Raw genomic sequence first — 17,499 nt, 5'->3', positions numbered from 1 at the left:
AGTTATAAAATATTACAGTAGGGTCGTATATATTTGTGGCATCATTTTTTGTTTCGTGTTGAAAGCAAATCTCCAATAAATCTCTTTTTTGAGGGATATTTTATTTTTATTTTACTCTTAATTTCACTGAAGTGGTTTCTGATGGATGTTCTACCAAGCCTAATGTCCTGTCAATCAGTTGTTTGAGCAACTAAAAAGGGAATTGAGGTTCCTTCAAAGAGAAGGCTTAGTCCACACACATTCATCTTTTCATTCAACACAAGGGAAGTATACCAGAAAAAAAAGAAATAAAATAAGAAAATAAAATATATCGCATCATAGCCTTGGATGCATAGAAGATAGGGCTATCTGTGATCACAAGTGCATTCTAGACGTATAGACTCTACTAGTATATTGACATGAAATGCCAAGGACTTAATGGCATATAAACCCTTCTTTCACACCCTAATACCTTCTTATCGCCGTTCAAACCCTCTCAACTTATTCCTTCACCGTCTACATCCATAACACTCGAATCACATAAAGGAATAAAACTTTCACCACCTGCTCCAACATGTCACCATGAGTGCGATATGTTGAAATGGCTCCCAATACCCTCAACAAACCCACAATTTTTTTTAGCAGCAATTTACATACATCATGAGAAGGCAGCAAGAAGGAGCGGCAGACGTAACAAACGATATTATTCTGCAGCCCCAACTACAGTGGCGGCTATAATAATGATTGTATTAAGCCAACAACACAAGCAGATGCTAGGATTTTGTGTAAGTCTTCATGATTATATTTATCTTTTTATGTATTTTATTTTTGTAGCCACAGTTCTTTGCTAACCTATCCTCATTCTTTTTAACAGGTAGGATTGTATTCTCTGACTAGATCTTTCTTTGTAGGTGTGCATATTTGGTTATATGGGTGGTGATCAAGGGATTTATACACCTAAAAAATATCCATCCATCCTGTCAAGACTTTGTTGAGCAAGTTGCTTGTATTGTACCAAACGTATTTTCATCGCAATGTGATGGTGGCGCATAGCTTATGCAATATTATTCATGGCCACCTAAAGAGACAAGGACGACCGCATCGTCACCAGCGAGGGAATAGTCTCCTTGGATACATCAAAGAGCAATATCAGCGATAAGCATAGGCACAAGAGCAGGCATGGGTACAGGTACAGGTACAGGTACAGGGGCAGACAGAGGGCCGAGTCTTAACACAGCGTCAAATGGCCAAAGCAGCAGGCGTTGGACTAAAAATTTATACAACGTGTGCAAAATTGGTCCTTTCGGTGACGTAATTGAGCTGAGATTGTGCTGTACTCACATCGACTGCAAGAAACGCGTTTGTTTTTTTTTAACAAAACTCCTACTCCTTTGAGACTCATTCGAAGAAAAAGTGTTCAAGTTCATTTTGCTCATTCAGATCATCCTCATCCTCATCGGGCTTTGCATCCTACGTGTCTGACTACACAAAACAACTCCTAAGCTCTAAAGCATTCTCATAAACCAGTTGAACCCCTCATCATGACACTCCCGGTAGGATTCATAGAAAGAAAGAAAAGAAACGAGCACCAGCGCGACATGACTGATTGACAAACTTCATACCAAAAACAAAAAAAAAAACCATATGGCTTCCAGATGTATATGAGCAAGACCATGATACTCTCAATCCACTCTCTCAACCCCCAGCAATGCTCCTATGTTGTTAAATCTCTGTATTGTCTTGACCTTCATCCTCCTTGCCATTTGCTCATACAAAAAATATAGAATGTGAGGGATAATGAGATGGAGAAACATAGTCGCACTAGACTTCTATAGTAAAAGTAAAAAAAAAAGACGCGTCTTTCCCTCACAGTACAGCATACTAAATCATTATTAGGGCTATAATTTCCTTCCTTGATGATTATTCTCCTAGGCAACTGAACCTCTGACGCCTACGGACACTAACACCACCACCCACTCGGTGACATCCCCTCAAAAACGCGTCGTTGTCTCTCATGTGTGCATCCCTCCTCGTGGCAAAGAGAATAATGAAAGTCTCCTGAACGGAGATATCAAAACAAAATCTCAAACCACGACTGCTGCAGCGGCAGCTGTTGAAGAAACTATTGACATTGAGAGTGTCGATGGCCCTACACCTTCTGATACAGAATACACTGAGGATGGTCGTCCTATTCGCAAACGCAAAGCCAAGGTGCCTTTCGATGAAGATACAGAAATGGATACAGATGAGCTTCTAGAAAAAGAGGTCAAGACCAAGAAAAAGCCTTCACCCAAGGCCAAAGTGGGAAGGACACCCAAGGCCGCCAAGGATGAGGCTTCTACCGTCAAGGCACCAAGGAAGACAACCAGGAAGATAAAGTCAGCTTTTAGTGACGATGATGAAAGCTCTGGTAAGGCCATCATATTCGTTTAATAGTATATGAATGATTCTTAATCGACAGGGATATATGACTCACCCTCTATTGTGAAAAAAAAAAAAAAAAAAAAAAAAAAAAAGAAGCTCCTTCTACCGAGAGCGCTTTTACCAAGTTCAAACGCATCCCCAAATCCAAGATGCAATATGTTAAGGTTAGTCTGATATTCAGGCTTGTTATCTGGATCTCATGCATATACATCTATCAAAAACAGTTCTCTAAACAAAGAATATCTCAATTTTTTTTTTTTTTTTTTTTTTTTGCAGCCTGATAATCCTCATGACTTTGATCCAGATTACGTCTACAGCTTGGCACGTCAATACCCTGATAACTATGCAAAACATCATGCTGAGAGTAAGTCCGGAATGCTTAACAAGATTAACGAGGATCATCCTCTGCAATTGGTTGACTGCAATATCCATGACCAAGCTCCTATCACTGGTATGGTGCTCTCGCCTGACGGCACCATGTTGGCAACGTTCTGTAATTTGGGGTCAGTTCGGCTGTGGGATTTGGAGGATTTTTCGCTTTTGAAGACTCTACGTGATTTTAAGGTAATTGAGTGATCTAATATTTTCGCCTAGCTGCAGTCTAAGTAACGATGTCATGTACAATAAGCTCTTGCATTTTTTATTTTGTTTTATTTATTATATATATACATTCCTCTCATATGCAACCATATAGGAAGAGCATATTGATGAGTTTTATGTTGGAACATTCGTACCAGACCAGACTAAAATCTTGGCTGGTGGCAAGCGCAAAGACCGAAATAATTGGTCAGAGACAGATGACGATAACAACATCTTGCCCTGTCCTCTGAAGCTTTTTGATATCTTGACGGGTGAGGTTGTAACTAAACTTGAGGGACATACAGAAGAGATGCTGTGTGTGAAGAGAGTCCAATTCAAGGGGGAGAACTACTTCCTCAGTGGTAGTCAGGATGGATATCTTACTAAATGGCACATGGACTCCGACTGGAAGTAAGTGAGAAGCACAGACAGATGGCGTCTGTTTCAAAACTCAGACAATGAATATTAAATATCTATGACATTTTGACTAAAAATTGAATAGGACACTACAGTCATCGGTGCAGATGAGAGATGGAATCACCTGCATGGCCTTCACTGTCTCCTTTGTGCCGAACACTGGCAACAAATATTTTCTTGCTGCAGCAGACGAAAACCTTCGTCTTTATGACTTTGAGAACGCTGTTGTAAGGATTTCAAGAAATTTCTCTCTTGGAGCCGCTATTGTCATATGAATTAAGTCATCCTGTTTAATCAAATTGACCTTGTGTTCTCTAAAATTAACAGCTACTGCAAACCTTCGAGAATATGTATTCATCATACTGCGATTGTGGAAAGTTCATCACGGCAGTTGATTTCCCTATGCCTCCGCCCATCCCTGAGCCTGCTCCGGTAATAAAGGAGGAGGAAGCGCCAATAGAAATTCATACCAGGAAGGGCAAGATGAAAGCTGAAGAACCTGCACCGCCTGCACCAAAACAACAGCAGTTCGCGTACTTTATTTCAAGGGGTGTCGAGCTACTTGACTCGGAAGAACGCATGATTGGTAATGCCTTGTATTTGAAATGGCAATGATGTGCTCACTTGCACCTGAAACAAAAGTCGGAAGATAATTATGCCTAACGCGAGTCTTTTTTTTTTTTTTTTTTTTTTTGTTTGTGTTTTTGTTTTTTTAAGCCAAGGATTATAATTCTTGTACTTTGCATAAACTTGTGTATCCAGATACAAAAGGTGGAAAGTGGTACCTCACTGAGGTCAAACGATACCAAGATGAGGAGTAAGTGCCCGACACTGAAATGGTCAGCTCCACTAACAAATAGAATCATGACCTATAATCTAATAACACATGATCTCATAGGTATTTTTCGAATGCCTGGCTTATCAAGATTGCGTCTAATGGAAGATATTTGATGGCACCAACATGCACGGGAGAGGTCTTCATCTTTAACCTGAAAACAGGACAAGTGACAGGAACTCTCAAAGACCATGATGGTATAATGGATTCTCGGTTATGATTTCAACCTGTTGTTGATCCGAATAGCCGTGTACATATTCTTACCAACAACTTGTTAATTTAGATGTCGAAGTACGCGATATTATCTTCCATCCAACGCGACCACTACTCCTCACAAGTGGCGACGGTAAGTTCTCTTTAATGTCAATGTTATTAAACACTTTTATAAAGTAACCTGGAATACTGATGCGCTTTTTTTTTTCTCACAGATGGGATAGTAAAAGTTTATACTTATAAAAATCCGGAGGACCTTGCCAAGGCACGGAAGGAGTCTGCAGAGACAGAACGTGCCATGGCAGAGGCTGCTGCTTTGGTATCAGTGGCCACAGACCTCTCGGCAGTATCTGTCCAGGATGATGGTGATGAGACGGAGTAAATGATCACCCTCAAAAAAAAAAAAAAAAAAAAAAAAGCAAGCAGATGATACACTGATATGCACTTTTTTACACATTATTGAATACCGTGCATCTCCTCATCAAGGTTATATCTGCGAGCAAACACATCAGTGTGCTTACCTTCGCGATGAGGTTGTAATAGCAAATTAAATAAATATTTCTGGCATTTATATTTTTATTTTTTATTTTGTAGATTTAGCATGTTAAAGCTAGGATTATTCAGGGCCCACGTTGGGAGATATCCCTTGCCAATCTCAATTCTAATAACATTTAATCTTCGGATGGGTCCACGAGTCGCATCCGAATAAAAAGATAGAATGTCTTTTTAATTCAAGATCTTCTACACCATTAAATTATTACAATATTTTCTACAAACAGCACAGCTGAGAGCAATATGATCCTGCAAACAAGCGTTAAATGATACACGTGTTCCACTTGGGATTCTTTGGCTAGAAGAAGAAATAGTCAATTATCTATGGAGCTGCATAACGTGCATAGATCTTCAGCTGCGCGTGCATGTGTATATGTGGATGGGAGGAAGAAGAAGCAAAGCGAATTTTCCTTATCGTGCTACTCCCATATCTGTTCAATGGATGTTAATCGTGCAGTTCATGTGTGCAGCTGATACCCAGGCAACATTGTTTATAGGGGCAGTGGAAGGCAGTGAGGGCAGTTGAGGGCAGTTGAGGGCAGTTGAGGCCGATTGAGGGTAAGGAGAAAAAGAAAAGAAAAGAAAAGAAGAGAAGGAGGAAAAAAAGTTTTTTATGCAGCGGGCCTATATAGTTTTTCATATGTTCATATTTCCACATCTTTATATTTTCATTTGTTCTCATATTCCTCTCTCTCCATTTTGCTATCTCTCTTTCTCATCTCGCTTGCCTTTCAAAAAAGTCAAAGTCGCGTGAATTCCAAAAGGTCGATGAAATATCTGCATCCCATTGGCCAGTTTTTTCATTGCCGCTACACAGAGACTCATGAACATTGCCTTTTTGGTCTGTCCAATAACAATGCTTTTAGTGTCAACAAAAGGACTACAAATACCCATGGGAGGGGGTAGAAAGAAGAATGAAAGAGGAATGGATATGTGCATTGTTAGTAACTTGGGTTTCTATGTGGCCAACTGGTTGCTAAAATAAAAGATTAAGCTGAGAGATAACAGAACAACAGCTACGGTCAAATGGAGTAGAGAATCTTAAAAAAAAACATTCGCCGTGGTACAAGGATCATGTCTGCACAGATTCCAGAGCATGTATACACGACAGAGCAACAAGCATTCATGCTTTTTGCCTATCGCTTTCCTATTAATAATCTTTCTTTGCTACTGTGTTGAAAGTCATGTCGGACTACGTCATCGCTACTGCCGCTGTAGCCGTTGCTACCATTGTCCCTTTCGGGAAAAGAACTCTTATCTTTGCCATTTATGTGCTTTGAATACCCCGTTTATAAAATAGCTTAGGATAGTACAACACAACCATCTTTGGTTCTTTTATGCCTACTCCTTGCCTCTTATAGTCTTTCTGCATAAACTCAATGTTCTGTAAGGTGAACTTTATTATATATATATTTCTAGTATTCTGTTTCTTCTTTGTACTGTTATCGTCGCCACGTGGAATTATGAGTGCATTTATGCGAACGAAATAAGCTTTCTTCATGTTTTAGATGTGTTTGCCAACAGAAAGAGAAAAAGCTTTACTTTTTTAATAGTTACATACCACACCTCAAAATCGTTGACTAAAAGCCAAGATGTAAATTGAACTTCATTCAAGTCGTATACTGATAACTAGATGTTCATTATATTATCGAGACTCATTAGACGAGTAAAGCAAAGTTGGATATAGTTTATTCCTATTGTCCAGGGCAATAGAAAAACTGGTCAATGGGATGCAGACATTTCATTGACCTTTTGGAATTCACGCGACTTTAAAAGACAAGCGAAATGAGATAGAGAAATAGCAAAATAGAGAGTGAGGAATATGTGAACATATGAAAATATAAGATATGAAACTGAATAGAGACTCGCTGAATAAAAGACTTTTTTTCCTTTCTCTTCTTTTCTTTCCTTTTCTTTTTCTCCTCACCCCCACTGGCCTTCGCCACCCTGCACTGCCCTCCACTGCCTTCTCTTGCAATACCTCCCTTGGCAGGTCAGCCCAGACACGACACAGGAGCGATCCCCATCGACACCGTCAAGCAAGTATACAATGTATTATTATTTGCTGCTTTCTATCCTGTTATCCAAAATCCCCTATACGCTTAGTTAATCCACCACGCTCATCAACTTGTTTACTCGTCTTGGCGTTTCTACAGCTTTTTTTTTTCATCCAGACCTATTCACCCGCCTTGTTCTTTCTTCAAACTTTCCCTTCTCCCGCTAACTATGATAAAGAACAAAAATGCTCGACACCGCTTATCCCGAAGACTGCCACAGCCATGGACAGTGCTTCCAGTAGTGGGATGAGAAGCGGATTGTAAGTGCTCTCTGTCGTTTCCTTTACGCTTTTCTTTTTTTTCCTTTGTTGCCTATACACACAACTTGCTATTTCTCGGTATATACGCAACTCGGCATCACGCAACATAGCAAATAGTGTATAGTTGTGTATATACTAGGGTGTGTTCAGTTGCGTATATATCGAGATGTGCTCTGCCGTATATGTAATGAGAAGCGCGGAGTTGTTTATATATTCCAAGTTGCGCCCTGTTGTGCTGTACTTAGTGCTTAACAAATATTATAGCTGTACGCTTTTTTAAATATGTATATATTCTCCTTTGTTTCTTTTCACTTTATCCTTCTTTTTTTTAGAGGTCTATCCACTCCAGTGGGAGGGCCCGGCCCAACAGTGGGTCTCGTCCAATTGAGGGCCCCCAACGGTGGCCAACAAGGAGTCTCGCTTAATGGAGGTCCCTAGAATAATCTGATGAGAACCAGCACAGATCCTAGCCCCAGGAGAGAGAGAACCATTGGGCCGAGACCGATCCTCGAGAGTGGCTTGCAAAGGGAACAGATCTGACAGTGGAGGGCCGCAGTCTGGATGTTCCCACGTGGGGCCATGTCTGAAATAGCTCCGGAACAGACACCCCATCGGGAGCACAGGCAGCTTAAGGTATCAACAGTCCACTGTGAGTCCCGGCTGCCTGGAAATGGTAAGACTATAAGTGGCTTTAGTGTGGCGCGGCAGCCGTTTTGTTAGAGCCAATGGAAAAAAAGGGGCCCACTTTTTGAAGAAACAATATTGCTAACCCACAGTTGTGATCTTTTTTTTTCTTTTTTAATAACCATAGTAGGCTCCAGCAACAATCAATTACGAGCATACCAGAGGACGCCAGAATAACAAGCAGAAACATCAAAAACCAGAAAAAACAAAACAAAGCCATAAAGATAAAAAAAAAACTCATCACAAAGAACCAACAAGAAGAAAAAGAACGAAAAAAAACTTTATCTAGTATCCTCAACCCCGCAATAAAACAAAAAAAAATAAGAAAAACAATTTTAAAAAAGAGTAAAAAAAAGGTAGAACGAAGTAAAATAAAAGAAAGGAAGAAAAGCAAATTAAAAAAAAAAAAAAAAAAAAAAAAAAAACATCCAAAGAACATATCCAAAAACATTCAAAGAACACATTCAAAAGCGTCCGATGAACACATCCAAAAAAACACATTCAAAATAAACGACAGCAGCTGCAACCAAACTAAACCAACAGCGGCTGCCCCAACCAAAGTCTTACGAAGCCAAAGCCAAAGCCAATCAAAGAGTCCAGCAAACCGAAAACTACCAAGGCTCTTAAAAAAACCCCCCCTCAAAAGCGACCAAGCCATTTACACGTACCAAGACCAGGATATACGTAGCTCGGAAACAGTAGCGTAGCAAACACCCAAAATAGATCCAAATGTGATAACTATATTCTCTATGTCTGGCATCTTGATAGATGTGTATTCGTGATCGTTCTGAATGCAGACCCCAGGCTGAGATGAAATTTAGTGATAACGATCATTACTAATCAAAACAGCTGCATGCATTCATTCATGGCCTTGGCCTTGAAGAGCAGCCCAATCGATATCATGGAGACTTTAGTGCTGTTGGTTTCTATAGTCACCCATAAGGCTATACCACCAACCGGTCTCCTTTTGCCTATAAATGTAGTTACTGAGTATTTTCCTTTTACACTGTCTTTTCAGTCTGGAGTGATATATACTACTAGGTAATAATGTCCCAACGTTTTCTACCAGCAACCCTTCTTTTTTAATTTCTTAGGGACCATATATGTAGGCGTGGGCCATACTTGGCACAAATAAAGACCAAACTTCATTTACGTCGTTATTGAGTACGGTATCTTCAGCTTGCCTCATGAGAAATAAAACGTTTCTTTTTTTCAAACAACTCATTGGAGCGCGCATTTCAGAAAAACCAATCCTTCGCTTTGTCTTAGATCTGGCCCAGTTGTTACGAAGCGCATGCCTCTAGGATACTACGATTGCGGCTTTATAGAAATAACTCTATTCTTGAAACAGCCATGTTAAGAGTCGCTAAGATCCTTATGGGCAACTATTACTTTTATATTTATTCTTCGCGTACGCCTTACCCCGGGAAAATAGTACAAAGGCAGAGCTTCCGAATTCTACGACACTAGCCACTAACAGCGAGAAATGAAGCAAATACAATAATGTTCTATGGTCTTCACTTCTAGTCAATTTACTGTTGAAAACTGATATCTATTCTATACTATGATCAAGGCATGGAACCCGTAGACGGCTCTCATATATTGATTGAATTTGAAGGATCTACCAAATGACTTTGATAAGAATGATACATAGGAAGGAGGATGAGATACAAAATATGATGCACGAGACATACCTATTGTGATTTAAAGTTCTAGTGCAACGCGTCGCGTTTTGTTTGAGCAGAACGAATTAAGTTTATGGCCCATGCAACTGTGTGATATGGCGCATGCAGAGCCTTATGCATGACATTGCCGCACATTTGCCTTGCTATCTTCTACTGTTTTACCCAAGTATCGAAAAATCGCGTGTGGGCGTAGAGCATCTTTTCTATTCCTTCTTTCCCTATCAACCCAGTATCGCGTCCATATGATAAGCAGTAGATAACCAAAGTTTCTTTGAAGTCTGATCTCAAAAGCGCCGATTTAGTTCTTATGGCCCCTCATTTCTCAAGTGCGACAAAAGTCCTATCTCGTCATCAAGAGTTGATAAGGCGCTTACTGAACTAATACCAGATATGAATCAAGAGCATCATATCTTTCCTGATGTTATGTGAGTCCTGAAAAACATTATGATGATAGGTCTCTCGACAGGAAAGTGGTTAAAAGCCACCGGGATTGGCGCAATGGCGCAGCCAACATGTACTCCTGACTTATCCATTCCCCTTCAATTGTTTATGAATAAGAAAATCCTCGGGAAACTGCCACTAAAGAACAGAGAGCACCGAAGAAATTATCTGATCAGGCGGCTTTACCTGAAACCCAGGCACAAGCCAAGACCAGGGGGAACTGAATAGGAAAGTGAAGATCCTTTATGAGGTCATTCCATGGCAAATGTTTTATTCAGCATAACCCGCTCACTGATCCACCAATGATCTAGAGCGTCTATCTAGCGTCGCGCAAGCTTTCCTGTTAGCCATTTCAATGTGGTTTCTTATTTGAGGTATTTACTAAGTTGATGTGAACAATACAACTTACAGTGACAGGGCGGTGATATGAATATGTTATGCCCCTTTTCCGGAGTGGTTTGAGAAGTATTGCTTGGAGAAGGTAATAATGCAGATTGCCGTTTTTGCCACCAAAATTGTGACTGATCTGTCAATTGAGCTTCCCCTCAAAAAATTCCTAAAAATGGACATTGCCAGATGTCAACGCTTTAATGTTTGACTGGTGTTTTTTTTGTTCCTGTCATTGTTTTGGAGAAGTCTCCACACATCCTTCACTCTAAAACCATTTCACACCTTTCTTTATTCCTGGCATGGTCTACGATGACCTCCTTATCCGCAACGCCATTCAGCGCATGGCTGTAAATGCCTCAATCGAATGGATAAGACAATGCATCGCCTACAAACACAAACAAGATGCCATGCCTCGATCCACCACTGCCAACCAGGACCCTGCTCAATTCATCTTTGAGATGTATCTCCTTGCAGATTTTCGCACTCTTGAGCCTAAACCTATTTTTCCAAGCTCTGTTGCTACCCCTCATAAGCAATGGCTTTTCAAAAGCGATGATAACAGCAATCCTCCTTCTTTATCAAATGGCTCAACAAGGGAGCGCTTACACCAGACCAGTGGTGGCGTCATTCTTCAGATCCTTGAGATTCAAGATATCGGTATCAGTTCATTAAAGATGTTGGAGGCGTGCGAAGCTTTGGGTACTGCAGGCGATCAGCCAGGAGGGTTTTTGATCGAGAAAGCTTTGCCTCGGGGCATGATCTTGTTGAGTGTCACGGATGGTGTTCGGAAGATGAAAGCCATTCTAATAGAACCAATCCCAGGGATTGCAATGGAGATGAAACTTGGGGCCAAAGTAAGCAAAGCCTTTTATCTACATGACATGGATTAACCGAAAAATGGTAAAGCAGCAATGACCAGCATTACAAAACTCCATGACACTAACTTTTTTATTTTTATGTTTTTTATTTTAACAAATCACACAGATTAGAATTAGTGATGTGGAAGTCAGGCATGGAGTGCTCCAATTAAATCGGAGCAATACTCTACTGCTGGGTGGCGAAGTTGCGAGTATGAATCGGTATCCAAGGAGGCTCGTTATTATGAACCAGATGAAGAAGCGCTTGGGGTAAGTAATATAAAAATAAATACAAAAAAAAAAAAAACCGAAAGTCTAGCATTTTAAAAGTTTAACTGAGAGCCCCTTCATTTCCACTTCCCATACCTCCATAGCTTACCATTGGATCCTTTGCCTACACCGAGCGATGACGCATCAACCACACAGCAGGAAGATCAAAGGATTAGCCATCTAGCAGAGACACCGACATCTGTTAACAGGGTTAACACAAACACCACACCCAACATCTGGAGGAGTCCTCAGCCATTAGTAACTACTCAAGATACCATTCCTGCTGGAAATCCAGTGCAACCCCTAGTTACACCAAAAAACATACCAAACTCGTGGAAGACTTTCAGGCCGGCGGGCGATTCTGCATCACCATTACAGCCATTACCATCAGCACTGGATACGCGAGATGAAGAAAACCAGTATCAGTGCATACTAAAGGACCAGGAGCCAGATTGGGATCTTAATCAGGACATGGAGCTAGATGAGATCAGGCTGTTAGATGATGATGCATTCGGTTGGGAAGCCATGTCCCATATATCCCTTGAGGAAAATGTTTCAGAGCCAGGAGAATCCGAGAGTAACAATGATATATACCCGCCACCCATTGCCAGTAACTCTCCACCTAGAAAGGGACTCACTAGTCGTCGTTCTCTCAGTCTCAAGTCACCCCGTTCTCTTCATCAGCAGCAGGAGGACCAAAAAGAAAAAATCACTCGAGGCAAGGACTCAAATTCTTTCGGTGAACACCAAAGAGCTAAGCATGCGAGAGACAAAGCAGTAGTTGATATGAACATTCTTCAAGAGTCATCTGACTTTTCAAAGAAATTTACGCCTTCAAGTGGCAATGACAGTGACACCAATGGCCACATAGACAAGAAGAGGAAATGGCAAGATAGTCCACATCTAAATGCTGCGTTTGATTTAGCTGAAGGAACTGGTTTTAATTCCGATGTGAAAAATGACGAGTTCAGGGAGATAAAGCTACCAATTTTAGAGCCACGAGATATTGGACTTGTCAATGGCATCAAGCACTCTACAGATCATGGATCACAGCAAAACAAGGATAGGATAGAGGATGACAAACAAAAGCTACCAGCAGTAGAGCATGATGGCTTAAGTCAAGACAATATTATTAACAGGAAGCGATCTCATTCATTCTTGCCATCACCAGGGATGGAAGAAGACACGCCAATCAAAATCAAAGTGGAGAGAGATGAAAACGTCTTGCATGGGCTAAAGCAAGAGGATAGTATTGCAGAGGAGACTACCCTGATAAAAGTAAAAGTTGAGAAAACCCTTGCGAGTAATGGGGAGAGCTATCATGCAGCAATTGATCTTTCATCTGGTGACGAAGCCGAAACTATCAGCCATGCCAGCCATACACATCTCAGCGGCTTTCTAAACTATGATATGTTGAGCACAGACTTGCAAAAAAAGATCAAAGTTGAGCCCCTTGATCGCACGACTACCTCAAATGCCACGTGGATGAAAGAGCCAGGACACGAGGAAACAATGGTAGAAATAAAGAAAGAGGAAACCTTACTTGAGTTCGATATGAATGATGACGAGGATTATGGAAGTTTAGCCTTGGCAATGTCTATAATTCCGGAGGTCGAATTGGACCAAGTCAAGAGAGAGGTACAGGAAGGTCGTGAAGTGAAAGCCAAGGTTAGTTCCAAAGAATAATCTTTTGGTTGGAACAGAGAACAGTTTATATAAAGCGTGCTAACTTGTTTTTTTTCCTTCGTTTGGCAGTCCCGTGTCCATAAGCTAGGAAAATTCTCATTGACTACATTGGCCGTCTCCATCCCGATCTTCCTCCTTCCGGGAACAATGACTGCCGCAGACAATGTTACTGCTTTAGCAGAAACAGATATGAAATTAGAAGCCGTTTTAGATCAGCATGTGGTGGAATCACTCCTTGAGTACTCCATTGCCGAGTTCAGGGATCTTGTGCGCACCAATGAGCCCGAGGCCAAAAGAGTAAGGTCATTATTCCTTGTGAGTGTCTGACTGTTGTTTCAACAGAAGTCTAATATACTTAAATTTTATAGGCTGTTTTTAGGTTGCGTGCAAACTTATCCGAAGTTGAAATGGTGGAGTGCAAGTTCAAAGGCATGCGAAGTAATGTACCTGTTATCCGAGAGATGAGTATTTTATCAAAGAAGAAACGATAATCATGTTCAATCTACCATTATAAAGATGCTGATAATTAAAAGATGCTGGACATACCTCCGTTTACTTTTTACAGATGTTTTTATTATTATTATTATTGGTGATAAATGCATGTTATCATTTCTGGTTGGATTATTGTTGTCAATTTCATTGACAGAAACGTATTTATTTTCAAGAAATTTGGATGTAATGAGCTAGATTTGGCATTTGCATAAACCCCTTGCCCACGCTTTGCGGAGTCTCCGGGGGAAGCATGGCCTGTCTCTCCTCTTCGTCTTGCTCTTCTTCAACTGATTTGAGAGCCACTTGCTTTTTGTTATTGTTACTGGATTTGAAGCCATTCTTTCTTTTTATCTTTCTTTGTGCCTTGACAACCTGCACAGCCAGGCGCCAACGGTTGATGTCATAAACACCATATTTTGTAAAGCTTGCGACAAAGACAATATCAATTTCTGCTAAAGGTTCCAGATACCCTGTACTAAATGTTGGTCCTGACCAAAAGAATGGATGTGCATTGACATGAGGATTGGTTGTATCCTGAACAGCGGCCGCAGCTCCAGTTCCAGTTCCGGCTGCAACCCCGCTACCTTCAATGGCTCCACTACCACCTATCGTTGCTGCTGCTGCTGTTGACTTTTGTTGAGTTTGAGGGACCATAGGGTCTTTACTAGAGAGCATCTCCAGTGTATAGGCAATATGTCTATTCCAGGAACAGTTCTTGATTACTACTCTGACAGGTGTACTGCATAGTCTAGTAATGGTAAAGCCAAAAAAAAAAAAAAAAAAAAAAAATTAGACCGATAATCATGAATATGTATGTCCTAATATTACTATCGCATTTTACCTTGTTTGCCCAAAGTCATGCTTTATAGTGTCTTCACTCTTCATTAAGATCTTGACAGGACTGTCGTCCTTGAAATGTGGGTTCATGGTGAGTGCTTGGACAAGGGCCGCCTGATCTCTCATGGTTTGTTCATACAGTGCTCTCCGTGCAGTCTCAGTTGCTTCAGCTTCGGCCCCTTCGACAATATTTCCATCCGCATCAAATGTGAGATCATCCACCGGATCAATAGGCTGGAATGGATTCTGCTGGACAGCCAAGTTGATGCCTATGATGAAGTGGTGCCCTCGACGGTTCATTTTGGGGATGTTCCAGAATAAAGCCAAGTCGATATCATTGCTTCCATAAACAGTAAACAAGTGACGTCTGTCCACAGCCACAGGGATAGATGAGAACTGAGTAGCAAGTGAGCTCTGACGCCAGCTAAGTCGTGAAGCTCGAGAGAAGTATTGGAGGGCTTGAGAAGTTGAGTTGATATGTGAATTCGTCTAAGAATAAGAATAAAAAAGATATAGTAGACAAGATATAAGGTAAGGGCCAAAAAAAAAACAAACAAACAAACACGTACAGTGGAGAGATGACAGTGTTGCAGATCCAAAGGAGGTGGAACATCCTTAAGCCGTTCTTGACCAATGACAAGCTTCTCAAGGGCTTTAGCCATGAATCGTTCTGGTGTAATTCTTGATGTGGAGGCAGAGGCTTGATCATTCTTACGGACCCTATAATACGTGAATACTGTTTGACGAGGCGCTATGGATCGATGTTCCTCGGATTCACTATTAATTAAACGTATTTTAGTCAAAAGCTTCAGCGAGGAGATAGAGCTAAAATGTGTAGTAAACATTTTATCAAATTGAAAAAGAAATACTAGAGCGTAACATACTCAGATTTGCCAACAGCTTCGATGACCCAGGAAGCACTCATGGATGAAATCTGAAGGAATTCAAAAACGGGGACCGTCTGCAGGTTTTCAGTCTACAATATAAGAAATAGTAAGAACACTTTGTTATTACTTTTTTGCTAAAGAGGATTTTTTTAAAAAAAAAAAAAAAAAAAAAAAAAAAAAAAAAAAATACAGTACCTCGATACCAAGAATAAACTCGTTCAGTCCCTTGGTACTCGGTCTAGTGAATGCATTAATCTTGAGGGAAGGTAAGACTTGCGCAGCAACAGCATGCCGCAAAGTCCTGGTCCCCATGGCTGTCCCTTCTTGTTCTGATTCATACGAGAACAAAAATAAGAAATTATGTTTGCCAATTTTCTCCCCACGTAGCCAACTAGGGATTTTAATGCTTTCTCCAGGCGCCAGCACTGTACCCAAGATTCTGTGTGCTGTACTATGCTGCAATGAGTTGTCAACCTGAACTATCTCAACTGCTCTGTTACCATCACCTTTATCTGAACAACAAATGGTGAAATATGGGCGTTAGTACAGGTATCTCGTGAGAGACTCATTGATTGCTATATATTGTGCTTAAGGTAACTTACTGTAGAGTCCCAAGTCGCCCGTATCTCTCTGTTCACCAATACAAAAAAATGTAGGATGACTCATCCGTACAGTTAGATTCTTGAGTCCCTTCTTGCCTCGATTCTTGATCTCTAGTGAAATTTCACACACTTCACCCGATAACAACATTTCTGGAGACGAATGGAATTGGACATCTAATAAGGGCATCTCTGGCGCCACTAGAATCACCAGGCTCTTATCCTCTTCATATACCATGGACATCATTTGCTCCTTGGTCTTATTCAATCGTTTGCCTCGCTTGACAATATCTTTGTAAGCATGAACCTGACCTTCCACATTGCAATGAAGACCCATAACTCGGATTTGACCCTCTTTTTTAGGTAGGATCTCAAACGTCAACGTCCTGGTTTGGCCCGGTTCGAGGATTACACGATCGATCCGATCACAATCAAAGGCATTGAACGAGACTTTTCCTTCAAAGCTCGGACTCTGTTGATCATACAGTGCTAGATGAGCCTCCTCGGCTGCATCCACAGGGACCGTGAATGTGGTGGTTGAAGTGCTATGTTCACATCCAAGGATAACGTCTGTCAAGATAAGTGGGATCTGCAAAGGATTCTTTACATTGATAGTTGCAAGTATATATTCTAATGCATAGCAAGGAAGTGATGTTTTTATAAATTAACATCATTGAATTATTTCTTGCTGGACTTGTCTATCATTTCCAGCTGCCTTCTATATCATAAACAAATTGATATGACATACCTCCGACAGTGGATACGGTACGTCCCCCAGCAGAGCTAGACGAACTCTGTATTCCACTCTCTAGTTCTGTCCATGCTTCGCTATCCTCGGTTGTTGATTGAGAAGTTGAGAGAAGAATTCTGGCTGTCGAACCAAGCACTACAGGAAGCGGGAAGTCTGGGAAGGTTTCACGCAAGGGATCGGCTTCGGTCTTATTGGTATAATCCTGCATTCACAAATAAAAAAAAAAAAAAAAAAAAAAAAAAAAAAATATATATAATTATATGAGAAGTGAACAAACAGTATGTTTTTTTGTTTGTTCCTGCTTTTTTTGCTTGTGAATTTACCCTGTAAACGCTTAAGAATTCCTTCATGTAAACAGCCTGCTGCTGCGGTGTTTGCCTGCTTTCGCGTAAAAGCTTCTTGTAATGCTCAAGCACTTCTTCTGACTTGCCCAACTGAAATGATTGCCTTCCGAGTGCACAACTGATATGATCATCTGCTAATGCCCATCCTTTGCCCTCATAAACGAGGGATGCTGCCATGTAGCATCTATAAGCATGTTCTTTCTGAAACAATAACAAAAGTTTAGTTACTTTAATAGGTAAAAAGAAATTAGAAAAAAAAA

The 17,499-nt window shown here is 40.7% G+C and overlaps 4 protein-coding genes across 4 annotated transcripts; 2 read left to right on the top strand and 2 right to left on the bottom strand.

The window, feature by feature from the left end:
- Positions 1-1,375: 1,375 nt before the first annotated feature.
- Positions 1,376-4,837, top strand: BCR41DRAFT_363073 (WD40-repeat-containing domain protein). Its single transcript, XM_022025834.1, has 11 exons — positions 1,376-1,532; positions 1,912-2,389; positions 2,497-2,567; positions 2,680-2,967; positions 3,098-3,393; positions 3,485-3,626; positions 3,727-3,985; positions 4,117-4,216; positions 4,298-4,431; positions 4,518-4,580; positions 4,663-4,837. Exons 1-11 carry the CDS (start codon positions 1,521-1,523, stop codon positions 4,827-4,829), a joined length of 2,010 nt encoding a protein of 669 aa, XP_021876311.1. The 5' UTR covers positions 1,376-1,520; the 3' UTR covers positions 4,830-4,837.
- A 5,924-nt stretch (positions 4,838-10,761) lies between these two features.
- Positions 10,762-13,865, top strand: BCR41DRAFT_426065 (hypothetical protein). Its single transcript, XM_022030673.1, has 5 exons — positions 10,762-11,370; positions 11,501-11,643; positions 11,748-13,311; positions 13,399-13,626; positions 13,698-13,865. The coding sequence occupies exons 1-5, from the start codon at positions 10,816-10,818 to the stop codon at positions 13,818-13,820; spliced, it is 2,613 nt and encodes an 870-aa protein (XP_021876310.1). The 5' UTR covers positions 10,762-10,815; the 3' UTR covers positions 13,821-13,865.
- Positions 13,866-13,926: 61 nt separating this feature from the next.
- On the bottom strand, positions 13,927-15,168 carry BCR41DRAFT_206463 (hypothetical protein). The gene is made up of 2 exons (XM_022019926.1): positions 14,663-15,168; positions 13,927-14,569 (listed from the first exon to the last, which is right to left on the bottom strand). The coding sequence occupies exons 1-2, from the start codon at positions 14,956-14,958 to the stop codon at positions 13,990-13,992; spliced, it is 876 nt and encodes a 291-aa protein (XP_021876309.1). The 5' UTR covers positions 14,959-15,168; the 3' UTR covers positions 13,927-13,989.
- BCR41DRAFT_206462 (hypothetical protein) lies at positions 15,169-17,499 on the bottom strand. The gene is made up of 6 exons (XM_022019925.1): positions 17,219-17,499; positions 16,893-17,097; positions 16,148-16,774; positions 15,741-16,057; positions 15,543-15,634; positions 15,169-15,409 (listed from the first exon to the last, which is right to left on the bottom strand). The coding sequence occupies exons 1-6, from the start codon at positions 17,414-17,416 to the stop codon at positions 15,379-15,381; spliced, it is 1,470 nt and encodes a 489-aa protein (XP_021876308.1). The 5' UTR covers positions 17,417-17,499; the 3' UTR covers positions 15,169-15,378.

Source organism: Lobosporangium transversale (genome assembly GCF_002105155.1).
Source record: "Lobosporangium transversale strain NRRL 3116 chromosome Unknown BCR41scaffold_60, whole genome shotgun sequence".
NCBI lineage: Eukaryota > Fungi > Mortierellomycota > Mortierellomycetes > Mortierellales > Mortierellaceae > Lobosporangium > Lobosporangium transversale.
The sequence above is the reverse complement of the archived record's forward strand: the minus strand, read 5'-3'. Positions and strand labels throughout refer to the sequence as shown.

What these genes read in the sequence shown, in the direction of transcription:
- BCR41DRAFT_363073 (XM_022025834.1), top strand. An exon ending in CCAAGATGCAATATGTTAAG is followed by an intron (nt 2,568 to 2,679) that starts GTTAGTCTGATA and finishes TTTTTTTTGCAG; the next exon opens with CCTGATAATCCTCATGACTT. An exon ending in CACATGGACTCCGACTGGAA is followed by an intron (nt 3,394 to 3,484) that starts GTAAGTGAGAAG and finishes AAAATTGAATAG; the next exon opens with GACACTACAGTCATCGGTGC.
- BCR41DRAFT_426065 (XM_022030673.1), top strand. Translation starts at nt 10,816, where the DNA reads ATGGTCTACGATGACCTCCTTATCCGCAACGCCATTCAGCGCATGGCT. An exon ending in CAGATGAAGAAGCGCTTGGG is followed by an intron (nt 11,644 to 11,747) that starts GTAAGTAATATA and finishes ATACCTCCATAG; the next exon opens with CTTACCATTGGATCCTTTGC. An exon ending in ATGAGCCCGAGGCCAAAAGA is followed by an intron (nt 13,627 to 13,697) that starts GTAAGGTCATTA and finishes TAAATTTTATAG; the next exon opens with GCTGTTTTTAGGTTGCGTGC.
- BCR41DRAFT_206463 (XM_022019926.1), bottom strand. Translation starts at nt 14,958, where the DNA reads ATGAACCGTCGAGGGCACCACTTCATCATAGGCATCAACTTGGCTGTC. An exon ending in CATGACTTTGGGCAAACAAG is followed by an intron (nt 14,570 to 14,662) that starts GTAAAATGCGAT and finishes TACCATTACTAG; the next exon opens with ACTATGCAGTACACCTGTCA.
- BCR41DRAFT_206462 (XM_022019925.1), bottom strand. Translation starts at nt 17,416, where the DNA reads ATGGCAGCATCCCTCGTTTATGAGGGCAAAGGATGGGCATTAGCAGAT. An exon ending in AGTTTATTCTTGGTATCGAG is followed by an intron (nt 15,635 to 15,740) that starts GTACTGTATTTT and finishes CTTATATTGTAG; the next exon opens with ACTGAAAACCTGCAGACGGT. An exon ending in GAAGCTGTTGGCAAATCTGA is followed by an intron (nt 15,410 to 15,542) that starts GTATGTTACGCT and finishes ATCGATCCATAG; the next exon opens with CGCCTCGTCAAACAGTATTC.